Source organism: Globicephala melas, chromosome 19, assembly GCF_963455315.2.
Source record: "Globicephala melas chromosome 19, mGloMel1.2, whole genome shotgun sequence".
In the NCBI taxonomy this organism is placed as follows: Eukaryota; Metazoa; Chordata; class Mammalia; order Artiodactyla; family Delphinidae; genus Globicephala; species Globicephala melas.
The window spans coordinates 17,729,940-17,753,703 of NC_083332.1; the positions used below are offsets into that span (position 1 = coordinate 17,729,940).

The following is a 23,764-nucleotide window of genomic DNA, read 5'->3' on the forward strand; positions in this document are numbered from 1 at the left end:
AAGTTAAAACTACGAAATTGAGTTAGGCATCAGCAGAGCAGCTGATTTACACCCTGACTTTGGATAAGCTAAGGCCAGTGCCCAAGGACAGGGGCATGACAGTGGCCACTCAGTGAAGCCACAACAGGCATTGCCAAGCTAGGAAAACAGGAAGTAAGTGCTCTGTTCTTTGTTCTTCTTGGACAGTACCTCAAAGGTCCGTGTGAAGGCGGAAAAGGTCTTGGAGGCACAGTCAGCAAGCATTCGGGAGCACCTCTGTGCCAGGCTTAGAGTTAAGTACCATCCGCTGCCTGTCCAGCAGCCACAGACCCTTCCGCTCTCCCCACGGAGCCCTGATGCTGTCCAGGCACTGGCCTGGCTCTGCGCCACCATGCCCTTCAGGAGTGATGTCCCTCGGGGGTGATGTGTTGGGGCAGGGGAGGGTTAGGGAGTGGGGTTCACATCTTGTCTAAGCCAGTCATTCTGATGCCATTTTCCTCACCAGGGACTGCTTTAAGAACGAGCTTGTAGAACAATTCACTGGAGCCGATGTGAGGGAAAATCCACCAAATGGCTTCTCTGCTCTCAAGGAAAGATTCCAAGAAGAAAGTCCTCCTCCCCACTGGATAATGTCATCCCGGATGTGCCACCTGGAACTACTGTGGCCACCTTGCAACAGTGAGGTGAGGTCGTGGAAGGACAAGCTGACGTGCAGAAGCTACCTGAGAGCCTGGGGCCTTGCTGACATCTGGACTTCTTGTTCCATGAGATATGTTACCTCATAGATTCTGCTAGTCAAACAGGAAGGGGACCACCCCTTGCCACTTACCTGCCGCCTAAAACATGCTCAGGTAAGTATTTTACTTAATCTTTATCACAAATGAACCCATGACTAGGTTTTAAGGTAAGAGAGGCTTAATTTTACCAGAAAATGTAGCCCAGGCTGCAGGCCAGTAGCACCACTTTAGAAACCCCCCACCGTTTACCCCTAAGAAGCGGTGGTCATAGTCACTTTAATGAGGTGCCCAGATACCTGCACAGGGCTTCCTTTCACTCCTTTCTCTAGTCTAGTCACTCACTCCTCCTTAAACTGCAGTGCGCGTAAGAGTCACTGTGACTTAGAGAACGAACTTATGATTACCAAGGGGGAAGGGGAGGGGGAAGGGTAGATTGAGAGTTTGGGATTGACGTGTATACACTGCTATATTTAAAAGAGATAACCAACAAGGATCTACTGTATAGCACAGGGAACGCTACCTAATATTCTGTAGTAACCTAAATAGGAAAAGAACTTGAAAAAGAATAGATACACATATACGTATAACTGAATCACTTTGTTGTACACCTGAAACTAACACAACACAACATTGTTAATCAACTATACTCCAATATAAAATTTAAAAAAAGTTTTAATTATGCTGGAATATTTTTTTTTAAAAAAGCGTCACCATGGAAGGCTGTGGACTCAGCTTGACAGACACTGCACTTTTGGGGCAGTTGGGGCTTTTTCAAGTAAATTTGCCTGTATATGACCTTCCCTTTACAGTCTTTTTTTTTTGGCTATGTTGGGTCTTTGTTGCTGCACGCAGGCTTTCTCTAGTTGTGGTGAACAGGGGCTACTCTTCATTGTAGTATGCGGGCTTCTCATTGCAGTGGCTTCTCTTGTTGCAGAGCATGGGCTCTAGGTGCACGGGCTTCAGTAGTTGTGGCACATGGGCTCAGCCATTGTGACTCACACGGGCTCTAGAGCACAGGCTCAGTAGTGGTGGCACACGGACTTAGTTGCTCCGCGGCATGTGGGATCTTCCTGGACCAGGGATCGAACCTGTGTCCCCTGCATTGGCCGGGGGATTCTTAACCACTGCACCACCAGGGAAGTCCCCCCTTACACTCTTGACTTTAGAAACTGGCACCAGCCAGTTAAGGCACTATGCCAATGAACAAGAATCCACTGATGTATAGGGCACTATGGAGTCCAAATACCAAAATGATAGTCTTACAAACAAAGAGGAAATCGTACACTGAACTTTCTGGGGAGAGAGAAGGTGCTACAGCAACCAATCACCCACATCTCACTGGCTAGCTGGCAGCTAAAGTTCTGCACACCCACCTCTTCATCCATAAAATCTTCGGGACCAAAAACAGATTTGTCTGCTCTGTTCTGTCGTGAAGACACAAAGGAAGAGGGTGTCCATCCTTGAAAGAAAAGCATTTAGAACATTACAATCCCAGATGGTATTTTGGTTTATAACTAAATAATTAAGTAACACATGTGGACCTGAAACCTCCAATAACTACAAACTCTTAGCTACTTCTCATCTCACTGTTCACATAGACACAATTAGGCCACACAAACTTCTTATTAACCCCCATACGCCCTATTGTCAGAACTTAGTGGATACAGTAAGGTTTCCCCATAAGAATTTGCAACCAAGAGAAATAAAACGATACATTGAAAGTTAAACTGTGAAAGGAACACAAGCAGATCTCAGCAAAAAGATGCAAGGTCACCTTATAAGGCAGGACCACTCTGAGACCACCAGGACAGCAATATACACCAACATACTAACATATCAAAGAAACAGTATGTCAGGGTGCATTAGTCAGCCATGAAAGGATTCAACCTGGCTAGTCTAAGGGCAGGCGATGACCACACTAGGCCCCCAATTCCACCAAATACCTGAGTCCTATAACTAACACCCCTGTTCCCCACCCATGGTAACCAAGCATGTGCTGTGGAGAAAATGCCGCAGAGGTCAAATGTATCTGTAACCCTCTAAGATACAATTTTCTAGTTTTCTCTTAGAGTGGCACACCTCCTTCTGACTTCCAACCAGAGTCTTGGGGAGCTGAGGAGTATGGGGCAGACCTATTCTTGGTAGGTGGGTAGAGCAGCCTTGTAGGCCAACTTGGGAGAAACCCCAGGGCAGTGAAGACCAGCTCTTCCAGGCGATACCCTGGCCCAGCACCTTCCTCCACTTTGGATGTCTATGGCTTTGCCCTGTATCTGCACAGGACCTGAATCTGTCCCTCTTAATGGTAAAGAGACATTCCAGTGTGTTAACATATCACAGTCTACTTGTGATGACTAATCATCTGAGCTGGTCTTACTTTTCAACTATAACATACAGCACAGCCACAATTATAACAATCAGCAATGTATTCGTGTACTTCTTTCTTCACAAATTCTACTGCCATTTTTAACATTTTAATAAGTGCGCTACTTTAATAGTGCCTTAGTTACCTTACTTGGCTTTCCTTAATAATAAGGCTGAATATTCCACGTAGCATTCTATCTCCTCTGGAGTAAACTGTTCAAATACTTTGATCATTTGCTCATTGAACTGATCTTTATACATTCTGGATACTGAACTTTAACCATCTTATTTACCCTAATTATTTTTCTTACATGCCTTCCCCCACCCCTTCCTTGTATTGTTTTTCATCTTTATTTTACTACCGTCGTTTTTTCTTAGATTTATTTATTATTTTTATTTATTTAGTTATTTATTTTTGGCTGCGTTGCGTGTTAGTTTCTGCATGTGGGATCTTTCGTTGTGGCACATGGGCTTCTCTCTAGTTGTGGCGCATGGACTCCAGGACGCGTGGGCTCTGTAGTTGTGGTATGTGGCCTTAGTTGCCCCACGGCATGTGGGATCTTAGCTTCCTGACCAGGGATCGAACCCGCGTCCCCCTGCATTGTAAGGCGGATTCTTTACCACTGGACCACTAGAGAAGTCCCTAATATCACTGTTATGTATGAGTTACTTTTAAAAATATATACGAAAGATCTGGCTCATCTTGCTCTTAATAACTGCTATGTGAGTTAATCAGTCATCTTCATTTGTATTTGATATACATAAGCCATTTTCTTCCACTTTCTGTGTTAAAATGTTTTTTGAAAACACACTTTTTTTTTTTTTTTTTTTTTTTTTTTTTTGCTGTGCTGCGCAGCATGTGGGATCTTAGTTCCCGGCCAGGGATTGAACCCGTGCCCCCTGCAGTGGAAGCCTGCCAGGGAATTCCCAACATATATTACTTTAAACAATACAGAATTTCTTATACTGCATAATGTGACAAATTTGACTGACTTTTCTCCAGGTGGAGAACATGTACTGACAAGTGATGCTGTGGAACCCCGTGTTGGGACCTGCAGCGTCCTCAGCCACAAAACAGCTGGGACACCTGCCCTCCTTAGGCCCTGAGTAAATCTGTGTGAGAGCACTGAGTGTGTGGCAAGATACAGCATAAGACAGAAGTCCTTATTATCATTTAATCATTTGGTTATGACGTATCTATTTTTTTCTTTAAAGTCAAAGAAAACTCTCTCACCTTCAGGTTATAATCAATGAACAACACATAAGTTGTCTCTGGAAACGTTGCAAACATTCAAAGAACACAAAAGACTACAGTGTATGTACTAAAATGTTTTTTAAAGTTTTTTTAAAAGGGAGAGGTGAGGGAGGGGAGCAAAACTCCTACGGTATTTCAATCATTTGCTTTAGCGATATAGTAGCTACAAGTAAGAAAATCCTACCTTCTTTTGAACCAACGGTGTTGAAGTAACCAGCAGAGAAACCTCCACTGAAGGCTCCATGAAATCGTTTATACCTTCCTTTTTCGTCTCTGACAGTCTGATCCTGAAGAGGAATTGGTTTCTTTGGTCTCTCGCCTGAAAAAATAATATTTTGGATAGGACAGAAGGTGATGGTGGGTTAGAGAGGATTTAAGGAAAAGAACATTTCTTTAACATAATGCATTGTTCACTTCTTGTAACTTCAAATATAACAAGTTTAATTAAGTTGCTATTCCTAGACCTTAGTAGCTGACGTAGTTTAGAAAACAATATCTCATTTATATTAGAAATGTTTTAGCAAAACTGGCCTGCTTTTCCCACTAAATTCCATTATGAAAACTGAATTATTGGGCGAAGGGTTCAGAGATTGGAGGTGAAATCTGCTGGCAGTAAAGTAGGCAAGCTGCTGGGGTGGCACATGGTGTGCAGAGGTTTACGGCAAGGGACACATTTCTGTATCTCTTCTAGAAATTCACAGCATCCCCGACTCCAGAATTTTTCCATTGGCATTGCCCATTTTCCCCAAATCTTGAGTTTCCTTATTTCTGGGACTCTCCTGATGTCATAATTACTGTTCTTTAAGCTTATTCCTTTACTTACTTGGCTGAAAAGGGCTGGGGTGCTAAATAACACCAGCGAAAAAGAACTTAGAATTTCCTTAGGTTTCAAGTTTCATGACACAAATTACTGCCTAATTTTATCAGTTCTAATTAAAACTTCTGAATCTATTTAAAACAAAAAGTAACCATCAAGTTATTTTCAAACATTCACTACTGAAAGCAAGTTAGACAGTCGTTAAGCGCTTGGGGTTGAGAGTCATGGCACTCTGGATTTTAAAGCTAAGCCCACCTTTACTAGCACTTTGATCACCTTTACTAGGGACTATGGTCATCTTAGCCTCTCTGTGCCTCGATTCCCTCATCTGTAAAATGGAACATTAATAGTAATATCTATTTCATAGAGTTGTTATGCAAATTGGATCAGATAATGCCTGTAAAGTGCTTAACAAAAAGAGGGACCCTCAATAAACATATTTAAAGTACTAGCTGCTCTTTTTTTAATTTTATTTATGTATTTTTTATTATTTTTTTTGGCTGCGTAGGGTCTTAGTTGCAGCACACGAGGATCATCGTTGCAGCATGTGGGGTCTTTTGTTGAGGCACATAGGCTTCTCTCTAGTTGTGGCATGCGGGTTTTCTCTTCTCTAGTTGTGGCACAGGGCTCCAGGGCACGTGGGCTCTGTAGTTTGCGGCACACGGGCTCTCTCGTTGAGGTGCACGAGCTCAGTAGCTGTGGTGCTCGGGCTTAGTTGTCCCGCGGTATGTGGGATCTTAGTTCCCTGACCAGGGATCGAACCTGCGTTCCCTGAATTGTAAGGCGGATTCTTTACCACTGGGCCACCAGGGAAGTCCCCTAGCTGCTATTGCTGTTATAGTAATAGTAGTACATACAGTAGGCAAGATGTATCCTAAAGCCCATGTATACCTGTTACTTCAATAATTAAGCCAGTTACTACTTCTGGATAGTGCAACAAAAAGTAAAGAAATGTCTAGCCTCATAGTCCTAAATTCTTACTTGTAGCTTTCGGAGGCTTTAGGTCATTTCTAGAATATAACCCACAGCAGGGTAATCAAGAGGGTTCCGAAGACAGGAGATCTGGGTTCAAATCCCTCTACCCTCCTACTTGCTAGCTGTGTGATTATAGGCAAGTTTTTTGATCTCTCTAAGCCTCAGTCTCCACAACTATAAAATTAGGATAATAACCGAAGTCACCTTGTAGGATGGTGCCAAGGATTAAAAACCACGAGAACTGAGCACAGTCCCTGGCCATAGCAAAGCTTGGTTAATATCACTACAATTTCATTTCATTCTAAAGAACTGAATTACAATTCAGGTCCCACAGTCCAAGACTTTCACCATTTCTTAGAAAATACAGTACACATGCTCCTTTACTGCACGTGCACCTGGCATGATTCCTGGCTAAGGTGGAGTTCCTCAACCTCAGCACTATTGACAGTTTGTACTGGACAATTCTTAGTTGTCTTGTACAGTGGTTGGCAGCATCCCTAGCCTGTTACACTAGATGCCAGTAACGCCCCCATCCCGAAAAAGCATGACGACCAAAAATGTCTCCAGACATTGCCAAATGTCCCCTGGGGGGGGGCAAGTTCATCCCTGGTTGAGAACCACTGGGTTAAGGGGAGAGATGACAGGTCCTGCCAATGTGAGGTTCTGTGCTTGCTCTGTTCTCCAGGTACTCCTGAGCTGAAAGGGGAGATAAGATCTGCAGACAACTAGGTAGAACCGGACAGCAGATGACGAGGGCCAAGCAGTGTGGCTGACCAGGTCCCACAGGGCTCCTGAGGAGGAGGCACCGCCTCTAACCACAGCACAGGAAAACTCCAGGGAGGAAGTGGCATTTTAGCCAGGCCCTATTATAATTATTGTTACTAACAGTATTATCCCATTTATCATACCCTGATAGGAGGCTCTGATTAAGTAAGTGCTCTAAGGTCCACAGCTAATAAGCACAAAGCTGAAATCAGATCTCAACTCTGCCTCCAAGTCAGGGACACAACCCATTCTGTCCTTTACTTGCTCCCCACCAGAAGTTTACTGAGGGCCTTTCCGTGGAAGCAGCCCTGTTCTAGGTGCTGGGTGTGGAAAACTGAATACAACTCCATCCCTGTTCCCAGGGCACTCCGAGCCCAGCGGAGCAGACCTGCATGTATAGGAACTGTTCTGACAATGTTCAAGGTCCACAACATCAGAGTCACCCAGAGGCGTGAGCATTTGACAGCTGCACATAGGGACACAATTCCCCACAGAGGCATTAATTCCATCAGTAAACAGTAAACAGGAGGTGGAAAAGGGGAAGGTCAGATGTTTGAGAAAGTAGTCTAGTCTGACTGGAGGACAGGGAATGCACGGAAGATGGAACCAAAAGGGCAGATAGCGCAGCGGGCCTGGAACACAGTGCTGCAGGGTCTGTGGTACATCCTGTGGGTGACTGGGAGCCACAGATAGTTTTAAGTGGGAGAGTCACAACATCAAGGAAGAAGAAAATGGTCCTAAATTAATCTGAGTGCAGGATGAGCAGGCGATGAGGAGAACTCTACAGCCAAGTGAATGTATCTAAGGGAAGATTAGATAAGCACTGAGGCACCTTCCTTCCAGGCCAGAGGGCCTATGTGTCTATGAGTCTGTGGGTAACAGATCAGCCCCTCTCTTACCCAATAAAACTTTCTGTCAGGGCCAGCAACTTTAATTAAGTAATGGAGTCCCTCCTCTACCAATGTTTGTCTAACCTGTCACTAGAACTTCAAAGTAGGAGGTAAAAGTGATTATTGGTCTAGTATGTTATATTGTAAAATGTAGTCAGAGTGTGTTTTAACTTCTAAGTGCTTAGGAAACAATGGATCAATCCTCAAAAACTCCTAGTACTGAGAAGTTAAAGGATAATTTTAGGTTGGGGTGGGGGGGGCTGGAAAAAAAGTCCATTCTACTTCAAGAGCCTGGCTAGACCATTAGGCTTCATCACAGATTTTGTACACCATCAAAACAGGAAGAATTAGAAAAATATAGGTCAAATAGTTGATGACTTACAATATGTCACTTCACAAGGAAACAACTGTGAGACCAGAAATATAGAAATGACACAAACTCCTGCTTGGCAGGGCTGTAATAACCTCCACCCATGCATGTTTAACCCTGTCCTCTTCCTGCATACCTAAATTCTAACCAGTTTTCAAGGGGTCCCATCCTGCCTTCTCAGGTTTCCCTGTTAGCTTGTGTAGGTTATTTCCTCTCTACATCACATACTTTAGCACTTGTGAACCTCATACTTTTGTTCTCAACTAGATTTGAAACCCCTCAAATTAAGAATCTTTGTCAACCAGTTCCTTGAGACTATGGGATGATGTGTTTGCTAATAAAGCTAATGTGAGCTTAGATTGTGGTAAAGAAACACAGTCTAAAATGAAGGACATACTAATAACGGCCCCAGTCTACCCACACTCTGGTCCCATGCTTGAAGAAAGCTCTGACAAATTAGGGTTGAGGGGACTTTAAGCTTAATTTATTAGAAAACTGAGTGTGGTACAGAGATGTCTTAGAGAAAATGCAAGGGGTGTCTTTAAACACATAAGAAGCTTTCAGGAGACTAGCATTTCTCTGTCTTCTGTAAGCAGACAGTAGGAACAGGGCCAGCATCTGGCAGAAGTTTCTAATGATTAGAACTGTTTGTAGAGCATAAGAGGGTAATCAGTGGCAACGTCTCAGAAGGACAACCAACCTGACACGATGTGGTCAGGGTAGGAAAAAAGGAGAGTCTGCAAATAACTCCTAGCCCACCAAACTTCCTTTGTGTTTCCCACAGGGCTAGCACTGCCATCAGACCTTACTAGCCATCCAATACATACTTTATGAAACAAATCAAGTCATTAGTGGATCAGACCAGAAACACAGGGGAGAATCTTGCTTCATCTTGCACTCACCCCCACATTCCACCAGCGAGTAGGGTCAGCTCTGCTTTCAAAGCACATCTCAACTCACCACTACTTAACCACCGCCACTATCATCGCCTGGCCTCTTTTTGCTCATCTCCCTGCTTCACTCCTGCCCACCTCCAACCCGCCTACCCTCAAAATCGAGGACAGAATAATCTGAAAAATATACATCCCTCCTTTGTGTAACCCCCTCCCCCATGACTCTTCTACACTTAGTATTAAAATCCAAACTCCCTGACCATACCAACTAAGACTCAACCCCCGCCTCCCCCTCTGCCATCATCTTCTACCAGCCTCCCCCTGGTGCTGTCTGCTCCACCCACATCAGTCCTGCCCGTCCCTCAATTTGCCAAACTGGCTCCGACCTCAGAGCCTTTGCACTTGCTGTTCGCTTCGCCTGAAATGCTCTCCCCCCAAATTTTCGTACAGTTGCTTACTTTCTCCGTTTCAAGGCTGAGCTCAAACGTCCTCTCCTAGGAAAAACATTGCCTGACCACCGCTCTTCCCCTATCCCCGCTCTCACACGAGCCGGTTTGTCATCCTTCTTCTTCCCATCCCTCCGGGCCTCCCATCCGTCCCTGCAAAACGTGAGCACCCCGCAAACACAGTGCACGCCTCTCCGGTCGCTGTTCCCAGAGCCCGTAGCAGGCGAGCCTTTCCCCTGGTGCCAGACAACATCTGGCACAGGGTTGTGCGTTTTTGCCCCGAATCCTGGACCCCCGGCCTGTTTTCCACAGGCCCCGGCGACAAATCTAGCCCGCACCTTCTTCCAGCAGCTCCAGGCCCGTCCCATAGCTGACCAAATCCTCGTCGCTGTCTCTATCCAGCGCCGCCATCCTGCTCCCTTCCGGGCCTCGCCCCCTCGCTACGGGGGCCTCAATGGGCAAAATACCTTCCGCGCTTTAATCTCCGCGAACCGCAGTGAAGTTCTAAGCGCAGGTGGCGGAAAGTGCTCACCCCGCCCGACAAGCCTCTCTCGAATCTGCGCCGGGTGGTTCTCAAACCCGTCCTGTGGGAGGCGGACCCCGGCAGGAGTTGTCTCGGAGGCTTTGGCTGCCACGACATCCCATCCTAGCTCCACCATGTGCCGGTCAGGAGGAGGCGCCTGGGAGAAGGTGGGAGGCACTCCGCTGTCGAGCTGCAGGGGTGGTTCTCCGCGAAGTCTGCCCACCCCACACCCCTCCCCAACCTGGTCCGTGCCCTTCCCCCACTTCCCCTGCCGGCCGACCCTGCTCCCCTCAGTCCTACCCCTGCCATCTGCGGGAACTTGCCTGTACTCCGAGATAGACACACGCACTCTGTGTATATCACCCTTAGGTTGATAAGTGGAGTCCCCTTCCAGACCTCTGAAAGGATTCAGACAGGGGAACCCTGATGCCCACGGTGACGGTAGCTTGGGACAAAACTTGGTAAAGGAAGAAGAGATTAAAAGAAAAGGAGAAGGAAAAGGGGGGGGGCCGTGGTGGGAACAGAGGAAAACAGGAATAAAGAGAAAAATAAAAAAGGAAAGAAATTTGAAAAGAGAACGAAGGAGAAAGAAAATGCAAGCGGACAAGCAAAAGGCTGCTGTGAGGTGGGGTGAGGGACGCTGAGGGCTCCCTTACTGAAGCCAAAGAAACAAACATCTGTCCAATAGGGTGCTGTTATCCCACCGCAAACCTCCTTCTTACAAAAGAGAGAAACGAAGCCCGGGTCTGCAAAATGAGGGTCAGAAGTCTGTGTGAGTGAGAATCACTAGCATGTTGCTAAAATGTTCCTCCTACCCGTCCCCCAGGCCTCCTGAATCAGAATCTCTGGGATTGGGATTGTTTCTTGAGCACTCCAAGCACACTCTGGACTCAAGGCCTTTGCGTTCACTGTTCCCACTGCTTGGAATACTACAAGCATGATTCATTGCCTCACTTGCTTCAGGTCTCTGCTCAAAAGTTACCTACTCAGCGGAAACTTTTCTGACCCTATTTTAAAAACCAACCCCTATCACCCCCTACCCCACTATATATTTTCCACAACATTTGTCACCTTATATAATTTGATTTACCTATTTATATGTCTATCATCTTTCTCTCCCAGTGGAATGGAATATAAGCTCCCCTTGGAACGTAAGCTCCAAGAAGACAGATTTGACCCAGTTTTTCTTTCTTCCTTTGCTGTATCCTCAGAGCTTGGAAGGTAGTAAGCACTCAATAAATAATTTGAAGAAAAGAATGAAGAACTAATTAAATAAGTCATGGTACATGACTTTAACAAAAACAATTATTTTAGGGACTTCCCTGGTGGTCCAGTGGTAAAGAATCCATCTGCCTTCCAATGCAGGGGACGCGCGTTCAATCCCTGGTCGGGGAACTAAGATCCCACATGCCCTGGGGCAGCTACTGAGCCTGCGAACCACAACTGGAGAGAGAGAAAACCCCATGCCACAACTAGAGAGAAGCCTGGGCACTGCAACGAAAGATCCCACATGCCTCAGTGAAGATCCCACGTGCCACGACTAAGACCCAGTGCAGCCAAAAATAAATAAATAAATCTTAAAAAAAAAAAAGACTCTGAGTTCCCAATGCAGGGGGCACAGATTCGACCCCTGGTCGAGGAACTAAGATCCCTTCATGCCGCACAGCAAGGCCCCAAAAAATTATTTTAAAAACACAACCTCAAAATTTTTGGCAAGTTTCTGGTCTAAAAGTGGAGTCCATGTCCCCTCCCTTGAATCTAAGCTCCATGACTCCTTGACCAAAAGAATTCAGTAAAAGTGACAATATAACATTTCCCACACCCAAGCTTGAAGAAACTGGTAGCAGGAATTCCCTGGTGTTCCAGTGGTTAGGACTTGGCTCTTTTCACTGTAGGGGCCGGGATTCGATCCCTGGTCAGGGAACTAAGATCCCACAAGCCACCAGCATGGCCAAAAAAAAAAAAAGAAAAGAAAAAAAGAAACTGGTAGCTTCAACTTTCTGTTTCTTGGGATGCTGGACCTTGGAACCCCACTTCCATTCTGTGAGGAAGCCCAGGCCATGAGGAGACGCTATGTGTAGGTATTCCAGCCTATGACCCAGATGAGGTTCCAGTTAACAATCAGTGTCAATCACCAGACACGTGAGCAAGGAAGATTCAAAATGACTCCAGTTCCAGCAGCCATCTGACTACAGCTGCATGAGAGACCACAAGCAAGAACCTTTTAGCTGAGTACAGCTACCTCTGGAACCATGAGAGGTAATAATAAAATGATTGTTCTTGTTTGGAGCCATTAAGATTTGCAGTAATTTGTTAACAGCAATAGTAACTGGAACAACCTATATGATAGAATACTGTAAAGCATTTTAAAATGCTGGTGGGGTATATCTCCAGCATATGCTGTTAAATGAGCAAAACAGGGGGTAAGACAGAGTACACAGGATGCTGCCATTTATATTAAAAGAAAACATAGGGCTTCCCTGGTGGCGCAGTGGTTGAGAGTCCGCCTGCCGATGCAGGGGACGCGGGTTCGTGCCCCGGTCCGGGAAGATCCCACATGCCGCGGAGCAGCTGGGCCCGTGAGCCATGGCTGCTGAGCCTGCGCATCCGGAGCCTGTGCTCTGCAGCGGGAGAGGCCACAACAGTGAGAGGCCCGCGTACCGCAAAAAAAAAAAGAAAACATATTACATCCACAATGTAGGGACACAATACACCCACAAATATGCTATATCTCCAGTGAACTCCCCAAAGAATCTGGTAATAGTGGTTGCCACTGATCAAAGGAAATCACAGCAGGAGGGATACATGTATACAGCATTGTACCCCTTGAATTTTGTTTTGAGCTACATCCATAGTATTCTTTCCAAAACATTTTTATATCAGTGTCTTAGTTTTCATTTTAAAGGTTTTTGTATGTATTAGCCCCTTTCCTGCCTTGAGAAATTTAATGTACCAAAGAGAAAGTGTCTTTGTTTATTGAAGCCCTGCAGGGTCCCAGCATCACCCTTTGATCATCGTGTGAATAAATGTAGATATTGAAAGTAAAGAAGGTTGGGGACTAATCCATACAGCCAGACAAATCATGAAGGTCCGTGATTTTATTTCTGAATTACTCCAAATAATTTTCTTACAGCTTATAGCTTCTAAAGAGGCAAGCAAAACCCAATAAACTTATTATTGAGAGTTTACTTAATTAGATTTCTGACAATCACTGCATTTAGTAAAACAGTAATGGGACTTCCCTGGTGGTCCAGTGGGTAAGACTCTGCACTCCCAGTGGGGGCGGGGGTGGGGGCCCGGGTGTGAACCCTGGTCGAGGAACCAGATCCTGCATGCATGCCACAACTATGAGTCTGCATGCCACAACTAAGAGTCCACATGCAGCAACTAAGAGCCGCATGCTGCCACGAAGATCCCACGTGCTGCAACGAAAACCTGGCACGGCCAAAATAAATAAATAAATATTAAAAAATAATAATAATAAAAACAGTAATTACCAACCTTTCTGACTCCAGATCTTCAGAAGGAACGACTGGATGCTTCATCTGCAACCCTGGTCACTAATTTATCCAATACTCCTGATTCTTGGCAGCAGGAACCCCTAAACAATGTGTTTTTTTGTGTGTGTTTTTTACATCTTTATTGGAGTATAATTGCTTTACACTGGTGTGTTAGTTTCTGCTGTATAACAAAGTGAATCAGCTATACATATACATAAATCCCCATATCTCCTCCCTCTTGCGGCTCCCTCCCACCCTCCCTATCCCACCCCTCTAGGTGGACACAAAGCATGGAGCTGATCTCCCTGTGCTATGCGGCTGCTTCCCACTAGCTATCTATTTTACATTTAATAGTGTATATATGTCCCTGCCACTCTCTCAACAATGTGTTTTTATGCAAAACTGTAGAAGCTTAAACACCACATACCCTTCCTTTCTTATTCAGACAGGCGAGAAAGCACAAATCTCAGGAAACTGCCCAATAGGAAGATGGGCTGAATCATCTGGGTAGGGAGTAATTTGTTCCTATGGTCCACACATCAGTGCTGGCAGTGGGATGGTCACTCATGACATGCGAAGAAACCTGCTCTATATGCTTGGGAATCGGTGTCACTCATTTTTTTTCTGTTGAGTTTTCTTACTGAAATACAATGTATGCACACAGTTCTGTGCATTTTCACAAAGTGAACACATCCGTGTAACAACAAGCAGGTCAAGAAATAGAAAAATTTCCAGAACCCAGAAGCAATAATCCCAGAAGAGACTAATTTTGTCTGTTTTGTACTTTATGTAAAATGGAATCATACAGTATTTTTTCTGGCTTCTTTGGCTCAATAATATTTTTGTGAGCAAAATATTTTGCTCACAACATACATATTTGTTGCTTGTAATAGTAATGTGTTCGTTTTCATTATGTGAATATGCCACAATTTCTTATCCATTCTACAGTTGATGGGCATTTGAGTAGTTTCCAGTTAGGGGCTATTTTGAAAAGTTGCAGCTGTGAACATTCTTGTACATGTTTTATGGAGAACAGATGTTTGCATTTCTGTTGGATATCTACCTAGATTTGGAATTGCTGGATCATAAGTTATGCATATGTCCCTCTTCAGTAGAAAATGCCAGTTTTCCGAAGTGGTAGTACCAATCTACACTCCCACAGGCAATGTATGAGATTCTGGTTGCTTGACGTTCTCACCAATACTTGGTATTTTTTGCCATTCTGTCACTCATTTATTTATTTATTTATTATAAATTTATTTATCTATTTATTTTGGCTGCGTTGGGTCTTCATTGCTGCACGCGGGCTTTCTCTAGTTGCGGCTAGCGGGGGCCACTCTTCGTTGCAGTGCACGGGCTTCTCATTGTGGTGGCTTCTCTTGTTGCGGAGCACGGGCTCTAGGCACGTGGGCTTCAGTAGTTGCGGTGCGTGGGCTCAGTAGTTGTGGCTCGCGGGCTCTAGAGCGCAGGCTCAGTAGTTGTGGCGCACGGGCTTAGTTACTCCGCGGCATGTGGATCTTCCTGGACCAGCGCTTGAACCCATGTCCTGTGCATTGGCAGGCGGATTCTTAACCACTGCACCACCAGGGAAGTCCCACTCATTTATTTTTAATCCATAATCACTTCTTCCAAATATGACAAAATATCTTTCCTTTTAAATCGCAAGGAACAGTGTAGAGTAGCATAGTGCATGGTGTTGCATCAGGCAATCTAACTTAGCAGACTGGTGACCTCTGAGCCTCAGCTTCTTCCTCTTTAAAATGGGATGAAAAAGTATCCACTTCATAGGGCTGTGGATCAACTGAGATCATGTATGCAAAATGCAAAGCACAGCTCCTGTCATAAAGTATGCAATAAATGACTGCTATGCATTTAAGACCATATTTCAGAGCTGGGGAAACTGAGGTCACAAGGGGTAGAAGGATCTGGCCAAGGTGACTTAGTGGCAGAGCTTGCCAAATCTAGTGTGGTTTTCTCAAGTCAGCGCTCCATGGCACCATATGGCTTCAATTTCTAAGATTTTTTTTCATAAAAATTGCAAAATTGGGTCTATAATTTACAATGAATTTCACTCACTTAAGGGTTAACTTGTGATTTCTGCTTTTAATTTGGCAAATTTCATCAGATTCTCCAAGACAGGATGTACATCAGGCTGCCCCTAGAGAAGCCAGTGCTCCTTTTTTCAACAAGCAGGTCTTAGGAGGTGTGACTTACATTTTACTTAAAGAAACTGAGTATCTGGACAGTCAACTGCTGGCCCCAGCCAGATGGTAAAACAGGGACTTCACAAAATAGTTGTTTGCAATTGAGATTTTAAACCTTTGCCTATCTCAGAAAGTCCCACCCCGACTCTTTTGTTAGGAGCACAGGGGGCTCACTGGCAGTTCTTGTGACATACACCACCAACTGGGTTGACAAATAGGAGGTTAGATGTTACTCTCCTGCTGGGTCAGCTGCAGCAGCTCTCATTTCCTGATCACAGCAGGATCAGAGATACGGGCTAAGGCCTGTGAGCCCCCTGCAAGGAGCCATGAGAATGTCTAGAGATGTCTGGTCCTGCACAGCCTCAAGGAGTGACACACAGATGGTTCACAGGGCCAGGAGATGCCTGTTGGGACGCACAGAGAAGTGCTTCTTTTCCTCTGAAGCTAGTATCAGGGTGGGCTGGTGTGTCCTTAACAGCAGGCTTCTTTTTCTTGCTCTTCTTCCTTTTTAATAAAAGAAGCAACTCAAGAAGGCAAAGGTGTTGGGCTAGATTAACAGATTTTGGTTTTCACTATATTCACTTTTATGTGTATGTCCGCATAGGTCAAAGTAGCACTAGTTTTCTGCTTATTTTTATGACATAGTTGTGTTTTAAAATAAAGTGTTAAAGTGAGTAATTTTATTTTTATTTATTTATTTCTGAAAACTAGTCAGGTCTGATTAGGATTTTCAGTTCTAATAAAATTGTGGGTTATTACACTAGATATAGTATTTATTATACAAACTATATTTCTTTAACCATTGTATGACAGAAGTGTGTGTTTTAAAGTGAGTAATTTTAAAGAAGACTATTAAGTCCATAATAGTACAAGTGACACGTATATCTGACAAATTGTAAGGGCGATTGGAGCTTTAAGGTAGTAGAAGGAGATGACAAAAATCTGAGAGTGGTAGGGAATGACTGGAGTCAGCAGCCCTGAACTAAACACCGATCTCAGCCACTAATGGCTGGCGTGCCCTTAACCACTTCACTCCTCTGAGCCTCGGTCTTCTCACCTGTTAAATGGAGATTATTTATTTCTCTTATTTGCAGAAGGTTCGTGAAACATAATATCTACAAACTTTCTGGCTAGAATAGAGGTTCTATTATTGATAACTTTATTATTAGTAGTAGCAGCAGTAGTATAGAGTGACCCGCCACCCCAGGATCCCCAAAACGGAAGCGGTGGTTTTCAAGTCCCAGCTGGGGGTGAGGAGTGTACATTTCCAGGGCCATGAATTAATTCTAGGGTGACCGACAATGCTGAAATTAGCTTGATACTCATTTCTGACCCTAAGAGAGAAGGGAAGTTTCTGCATTTGCCACAGTTTCCCAAACACCTGTCCCAGCTGCTTAAGATTCTTCAGGTTCTTTCTTAGTATTAAAACAGTCCTTTCAGAGAACGCCTTTTCTTGTGCTGCGTCTTGGAGCCGGCAGTGATGATGAGTTTCTTTTTTTTTTTTTTAAACATTTACTTGGCTGTTGCTACCATTTATTTTAAACTCTTGAACATCTCCCTGATGCACATACTTTTTTCTTTTTCTTTTTTTTTAAGAAGAAAAGGAAACGCTTGGCTTGTTTTGAAAGCAGATTGTATTTTGTTCTACCTGTGGCACCTACGCGACGGCCAAATGTAGCAGTAACTGCGCAAAGGTGTCCCTTAGTTGGGGGAGGGGGTAGGAACTGCAGGACGCTGGCCAGGAGGGGCGTGGCCGCTGGGGGGCTTCCGGCTCCGGCAGCCCAGTCCCGGCACCCTGTCTGCTAGTTCTACCCGCGCAGTCCACCGATCAGGGGAGCTGGGAGACAGAGCGGTGCGACCCCTGTCTCCAGGAGTCCCCCTTTCGCTCCTAAGCTATTCGCGTCCCTACCGCGCAGCTAAGCGCTTATACACCACTTTGGTTGTAATACCTTGAACCAGGTCAAGAGAGGGTGATCCGGACCCATTTTGTAGTTGAGAAATCTGAGGTTCGAAGTGGTGGTTAAGAAACGTGCTCAAGGATACTCGTCGAGTCTCTTGGGCACGAAACCCTTTCTGGGGATTTCTCCTTGGGTGGACCCCTCTCCCCTCGCCATCTGTGACCTCCCAGTGGATCCGCCTGGTTTCTGCAGAGCGGGTTGGGGGACAGGGGGTTGATCGCTGTGCCAACAGGTTTGAGTCACCCGCCAAGGCCCTCGGTGGCGCCGCCAACTCTCCCTCAGCGTCCCGGACTCTGCCCCGGCATCCCTTTTGGCGGGAAGCTGTTTCTGACTGCTCGGCCCAGGGCCCAGCGCTCCCGCCGCGCCCTCGACGTGGCGTCGGGTATGGTCACTGTCCCCTCGTCGTGCGCGCAGGAGCCGTAGCTTCACCCACTCGCTGCATTTATCCCCGCGGTTCCAGACGAGGAGCTGGATCCCCAACCCGGGCCTCGCTGCGGCAGCGGAGACCCCCGGTCCGCCCCTGCGCCCCCGGGCTGAGGCTGCAACCACTCCCAGATTAAGCCCCTGAGGCTGGGAGAGTGCGAGCGAAGAGCCGAGGGGATCTTTGCTCTCCCCTCCGCCAGCCTCGCCTGCGGCACGGCTGCGCTCGGCCAATCCGGAGCCGGGGCGGGACCGGGGGCGTGGTCTCGGCGGGCCTGGCTTGGTTTCCAGGGCACCCGGCCGGACCTCAGGCGGAGCTAGAGGGGCGGTCACTCAGGCGGGGCGGGGCGGGGCGGGGCGGGGCCAGGCGCCCTCTCTGGCCAGCGCGCAGATGAGCTTCAGTCTGTTCTGCGCTCCCGCGCTGCCAGCATGACTGACGCTCTGCTGCCCGCGGCCCCCCAGCCTCTGGAGAAGGAGGACGACGGCTACTTTCGGAAGGTGGGCGGCTTCGGGTGGGCTGGGATTCTGCGAGCTCCAGACTTCTTTCCCCCCAGGCTGTGGAGGGGGCTGCGGGGCGCGCGGCCGGGGTCGACCAGGCCTGGAGGGGGAGGGGGCGCACTGGCCTGGGGCGCGCCCGGCGGAGGGTCGGAGTGGAGGGGTGCGGCGGCGGTGCACCCGGCGGCCGAGAGCAGGTGACTTACGGGGCTGGGGAGTGGTGTCTGGGCCTCCCCGCGCAGGTGCCAGCGGGGGACAGGACCAGGAGAGGTGCTCGGGGTCGCCCCCGTCGGCCGTCTCGCGGCCCTGGGGAAGGGACCGGTTCCCAGTGCGCTGGCGCCCTCGGCGTTGCGGCGCGTGGGGACCCGAGCCCAGCTTCCACCCGAGCGCTTGGCCGGGGCGCGTGGAGGAAATAGGAGCTCCTCAGAAGGGATGGCGTTCCCCTTTTGCCTCCAGAATGCTTCCAGTGTTTGCCTCTTCGACTTTTTCGAGGATGGGAGGGGACCTCGGGCGTCGCCCCCATCTCTGCCCCTAGTTGCCCAGGAGGGCGTACGCGCTGCAGACGTGAGGGCAGCGGTTTCGCCCCCTCACCACTTTTCGCTAAAGCGGATTTATCCGATTGTTGGGTAGACCTGCGGGAGGTGCGGGCTCCGCGGGAGCTTGGTACATACCGTGGCCTCCCGCCCTGAAGGTTCGCAGCTCAGCCCGTCAAAAGTGGCTCCAATCCACGGAGCGGTGTCGCTGGGATGTCCGTAGGTTGCAAGGCCTGGGCTACAAAGATGCTTTTGAGCCCGGAGGCACGGGGACACCTTCCATCCTTCTTCCTTGTCCCTATGAATCTAAAAATAGCCTTTGACTCTTGGCCATGTTTGACTAGGTGGGTTGAGAAATTGTTTTTTTATAACTTCTATAACCGAAGGCAGAGGACGAAATTATAAACAGGGCAGTGAAACTGTTTCCTACAGAACAGTCAATTCTCAATTGTTCCACACCTAATGATCCAGTCAGTGAATGCTCTTGGCGTCTTCCTCCTCCCATGACGCTGCCTTTGGGCTTTTGCTTTCTGGTGAGGAGCAGTGGCCCTAGAGGATGGGCAGGAGGAGAATCTGGAAACAGGTGAGGACAGAGTTGGAAAAATTCTTTTTGGTTAAAAAAAAAAAGGAGTAGTTTTAAGGTGTATTTAAGTTAAAAGATGTCATCATGGAATTATAGGATTATAACTTCTAATTATGTGTGGCACTGGGGACAGAGCATCACAGGCCATGGAATTGCAGAAGGAGGCCAGGCCTGGGAATCCCTAGATCTCAGCCTAGGGCCTCAAATCCTGACTGCCTCCCCCACAAAATTGCAGTGTAGACTCCAGCAAGTTGCTGCATCTTTCTGGGACTTCATTTCCTCCCCAAATTGTCCTCTGAACAGGTGGAGGTCTGGACCTATAGCAGCATCTGGGGGAAACAACAGAGGAAGGGGCAGAAGAGGTGGTGAACACGTGCCAGGGTTATGTTCCCTTGTCTTCCAGAACAGGTTTTCCAGGGGAGGATGTGCATAGGACTGAGTGGAAGGCAAGGGAGCTGTGAAAGGATGCAAAGCTGAGTGTTTTTCAGTTGCGGTTTCTCCGGTGGTAGATAAAGAGAATCATGGGTGCAAAATAAGATGAACCACTGGTTTGCAATTAGAAACATCTCTTTGGAAAACAAGACCTTGTAATGATCATTGTGCTACGTCATAGTAGTCCAAAGAGTGTTCCTAGTACAAGGTTAATAAAAGGTGTCAACATGGAACTTTCCCTGCTGTGTGATCTGAGCCAGTTTGTCCTAAAACCAATGCTCCTTGAATGAGAGGTAGATGTTATACAGGTGAAGGAGGGGAGGATGAACAGGTAGAGGGAACAGCATGGGTGAAGGCACAGGATTGTGAGCATTTGTGAGTGAACCCTTGGGGGTGTGGAGGTGTAAGTGGGAACTAGGCTGTTCGGGAGTCATGCATCCTGGATGCATGGGAAGGGAACCTGGAGATCTATCAAAGTGCTTCATGCAGGACCAGACGTGTGAGATGTGTGTCACAGAAAGACCACTTGGAAAGCTGAGTGATCAGTAGGTGAGCGATGGGGGAGAGGCAATGGTGGAGCCAGGCAGGGAGGAGTGTGGAAGGTTAATCCTCGTATTGTCTCTGTCCTACTCCGATACGATCTACTGATGACTTTTCAGTCAGTTATGTAAAGTACTAGGTAAACACAGCCTCACCACCCATCCTTTCCAACAGCTTGCACCCCTAACTCAAACCAGGGGTCCAGACTGGAGGCAGGGATCCCAGTGGGGAGGGTGCAGTGATGAGGGCCTGAGCAAAGGCAGTCAACAGGGATGGGAAGAACTAATGGACCAAATATGGTGGGGAAGTGCTGCTGATGGGAGTCCAAAACGTCTGCCCTTTGGTGTCTGGGGGGATGGTCAGGCGCCTCACTGAGGCGGGGCAACCAGGAGGCTGAGGTAGAGGTGGTGGGCTTGAGGCCCCTAAGCGACAGCTGAATGGTGGTCCCAGTGGGGAGTCCACTCCATGAACCCGGCAGCCACGAGAGCACCCTGGCTGGAGATGCAGCTTTGGGGGACACCAGCGTGGGAGGCAGTGGGATATTGTGAAAAAGGACCCAAGGCAGAAGAGAATAATGCCTCCATTTAAGGGACAGGCAGAGAGATGGTAAACAAGCCCAGAGGGTGACAGTATCAAGGCAGCTGAGAGAAGAGATCTTTTTAGTGGAGAGATGAGGTTGACAAGTCAGAAGAGCCCTGGAAAATACTGGGTTTAGTCCTTTAGGGGGCTGTTGGTAAATGAGTAGGTGGAGAATTGGGGGCAAAAGTCAGTGTGGTGGGGACTTCCCTGGCGATCCAGTGGTTAAGACTTCACCTTCCAATGCAGGGGGTGCGGGTTCGATCCCTGGTCGGGGAGCTAAGATCCCACATGCCTCGCAGCCGAAAACCCAAAAAACATAAAACAGAAGCAATATTGTAACAAATTCAATAAAATATTAAGTCTTTAAAAATGGTCCACATCAAAGAAAAATCTTTCAAGTCAGTGTGGTGGAGTACAGGTGGAAGAAGGGCAGAGAAAATAGTTGCTTGGGGGGGATGGGGGTAGAGGAGAGAGAAGAAGACAGGTTTGTTTAGAATGAGGAGGTTCCTATTGCCTGCTGGTCTTGGACCCTGAACGTGTGAGACGGTCTTTGGCAGAGAGGGCCCCTTGGCAAATCAGCGTCTTCTTGAGGTTGTGCAGGACATGGCTGTACAGAGCCCGAGGACAAGGACTCAGTTTGGCCGCAGGTCAGACATGGACACCAGTACAGACCCTGGCCTCCTGGGTGAGCAGCTTGGGGCAGGGGGCTCTCTGAATTTAAAACAAACAAAAGGGCTTCCCTGGTGGCGCAGTGGTTGAGAGTCCGCCTGCCGATGCAGGGGACACGGGTTCGTGCCCCGGTCCTGGAAGATCCCACATGCCGCGGAGCCATTGGGCCCGTGAGCCATGGCCGCTGAGCCTGCGCGTCCGGAGCCTGTGCTCCGCAGCGGGATAGGCCACAGCACTGAGAGGCCCGTGTAGAGCAAAAAAAAAAAAACAAAAAATGCAAATACAGAATACTTTCTGGTCTATCACAATATGTTTCTCTCTTCTCTGGCTTCTCACTTTTTGTTTTCTTTCTTGACACTAATATGTTTAAATAGAGGTACAGTTCTATAAGAATAATTAAATACTAAATTATTTTCTTAAAAGAATGACCAGTGGAAATGGAGTTTCTTTTTCCCAAACAGATTTTTATGCTTATCCTAATGAAAGTCTTGGAAGAATGTGTGTTTGGGCCCATAGTTAATGCAGAGTAATACACATTTCCAAGACACTGCATCCTGAGAGCTGGTCCCATCTCCAGGGCTCTCTGGGGGCTATAGTCCTGAAACCCACAGGAAAACCTATTCTTGGTCAAGAGAAAGCTAGCTAGAAAAAAACTAGAGAAAGGCTGTTGAAAGGGCCTAAATGAAAGACCTTAGCAGTAAGGGGAAGAAGACCTTCAGTACAAAGTGCAGCATTGTGGGACCTTATCGCTGCCTCGCCGTCCTCTGGGAGCACTAATGGCCCGAAATGAATTTAGCTCCATTGTTTTTACCCAAGAGCTGGAGGAGAAGTTGTTTCTTGTTCACAGAAGCCTCCAGGCTGGACAGGGCCCCAAGGTTCACTGTGTCCTGGTTCGTGGTCCCTGTTTACTCTGGATTTCCTCAAGGCTCCAGCAGAGAAGGAAGGAAGAGAATTTTTTTTTTTTTTTTTTAACCCAGAGGCTCCTCTTAGGTCCTCCTCTGCACCATTCATCTTAGTGGGGTGTAATTTCACGTTAGACACACATGTGCATCTTATATAAGCACATGTGGAGGGACATGCTGGGCTGAGTCTGAGGAGCACAGGGTGGGTCATGGGGGCTCATCCAGTCCATCTTTTTTTTTTTTTTTGAGAATCTCTTTTTGGCTACGTTGGATCTTCGTTGCAGCACACGGGCTTCTCGTTGTGGTGGCTTCTCTTTTTTTTATTTTATTTTATTTTTTTGTTTGTTTTATTTTTGTTTGTTTGTTTTTTGCGGTACGCGGGCCTCTCACTGTTGTGGCCTCTCCCGTCGCGGAGCACAGGCTCCGGACGCGCAGGCTCAGCGGCCATGGCTGACGGGCCCAGCCGCTCCGCGGCATGTGGGATCTTCCCAGACCGGGGCACGAACCCGTGTCCCCTGCATCGACAGGCAGACTCTCAACCACTGCGCCACCAGGGAAGCCCTTTATTTTATTTTTACTTTTTATTTATTTATTTTTTTTACGGTATGCGGGCCTCCTACTGTTGCGGCCTCTCGCGTTGCGGAGCACAGACCCCGGACGCGTAGGCCCACGTGGCCACGGCTCACGGGCCCAGCCGCTCCGTGGCATGCGGGATCCTCCCGGATCGGGACACGAACACGCGTCCCCTGCATCGGCAGGCAGACTCCCAACCACTGTGCCACCAGGGAAGCCCGTGGTGGCTTCTCTTGTTGCGGAGCACGGGCTCTAGGCGCATGGGCTTCAGTAGTTGTGACTCTCAGGCTCAGCAGTTGTGGCTCGTGGGCTCTAGAGCCCAGGCGCAGTAGTTGTGGCGCACAGGCTTAGTTGTTCTGCGGCAT

The 23,764-nt window shown here is 47.4% G+C and overlaps 2 protein-coding genes across 4 annotated transcripts in view; one reads left to right on the plus strand and one right to left on the minus strand.

Moving 5' to 3' along the window:
- The window catches only part of GPATCH1 (G-patch domain containing 1), a 43,674-nt gene extending 33,674 nt beyond the window's left edge, over positions 1 to 10,000 (minus strand). The window contains exons 1-3 of one of the 2 annotated variants that reach the window (XM_030874455.3): positions 9,827 to 10,000; positions 4,517 to 4,651; positions 2,090 to 2,175 (exon numbers count right to left, since the gene is read on the minus strand). In XM_030874455.3, coding sequence (XP_030730315.2) covers positions 2,090 to 2,175; positions 4,517 to 4,651; positions 9,827 to 9,899 — 294 coding nt within the window. In that variant the 5' untranslated portion in view covers positions 9,900 to 10,000. Of the gene's footprint in view, positions 1 to 2,089; positions 2,176 to 4,516; positions 4,652 to 9,500; positions 9,616 to 9,826 lie in introns of those variants that run through there. The other variant, XM_060289539.1, reaches the window with a different exon arrangement.
- Positions 10,001 to 18,459: 8,459 nt separating this feature from the next.
- The window catches only part of RHPN2 (rhophilin Rho GTPase binding protein 2), a 56,329-nt gene continuing 51,024 nt past the window's right edge, over positions 18,460 to 23,764 (plus strand). For both annotated transcript variants that reach the window (XM_030874459.2, XM_060288669.1), the window contains exon 1: positions 18,460 to 18,591. In XM_030874459.2, coding sequence (XP_030730319.1) covers positions 18,523 to 18,591 — 69 coding nt within the window. In that variant the 5' untranslated portion in view covers positions 18,460 to 18,522. The remainder of the gene's footprint in view (positions 18,592 to 23,764) is intronic.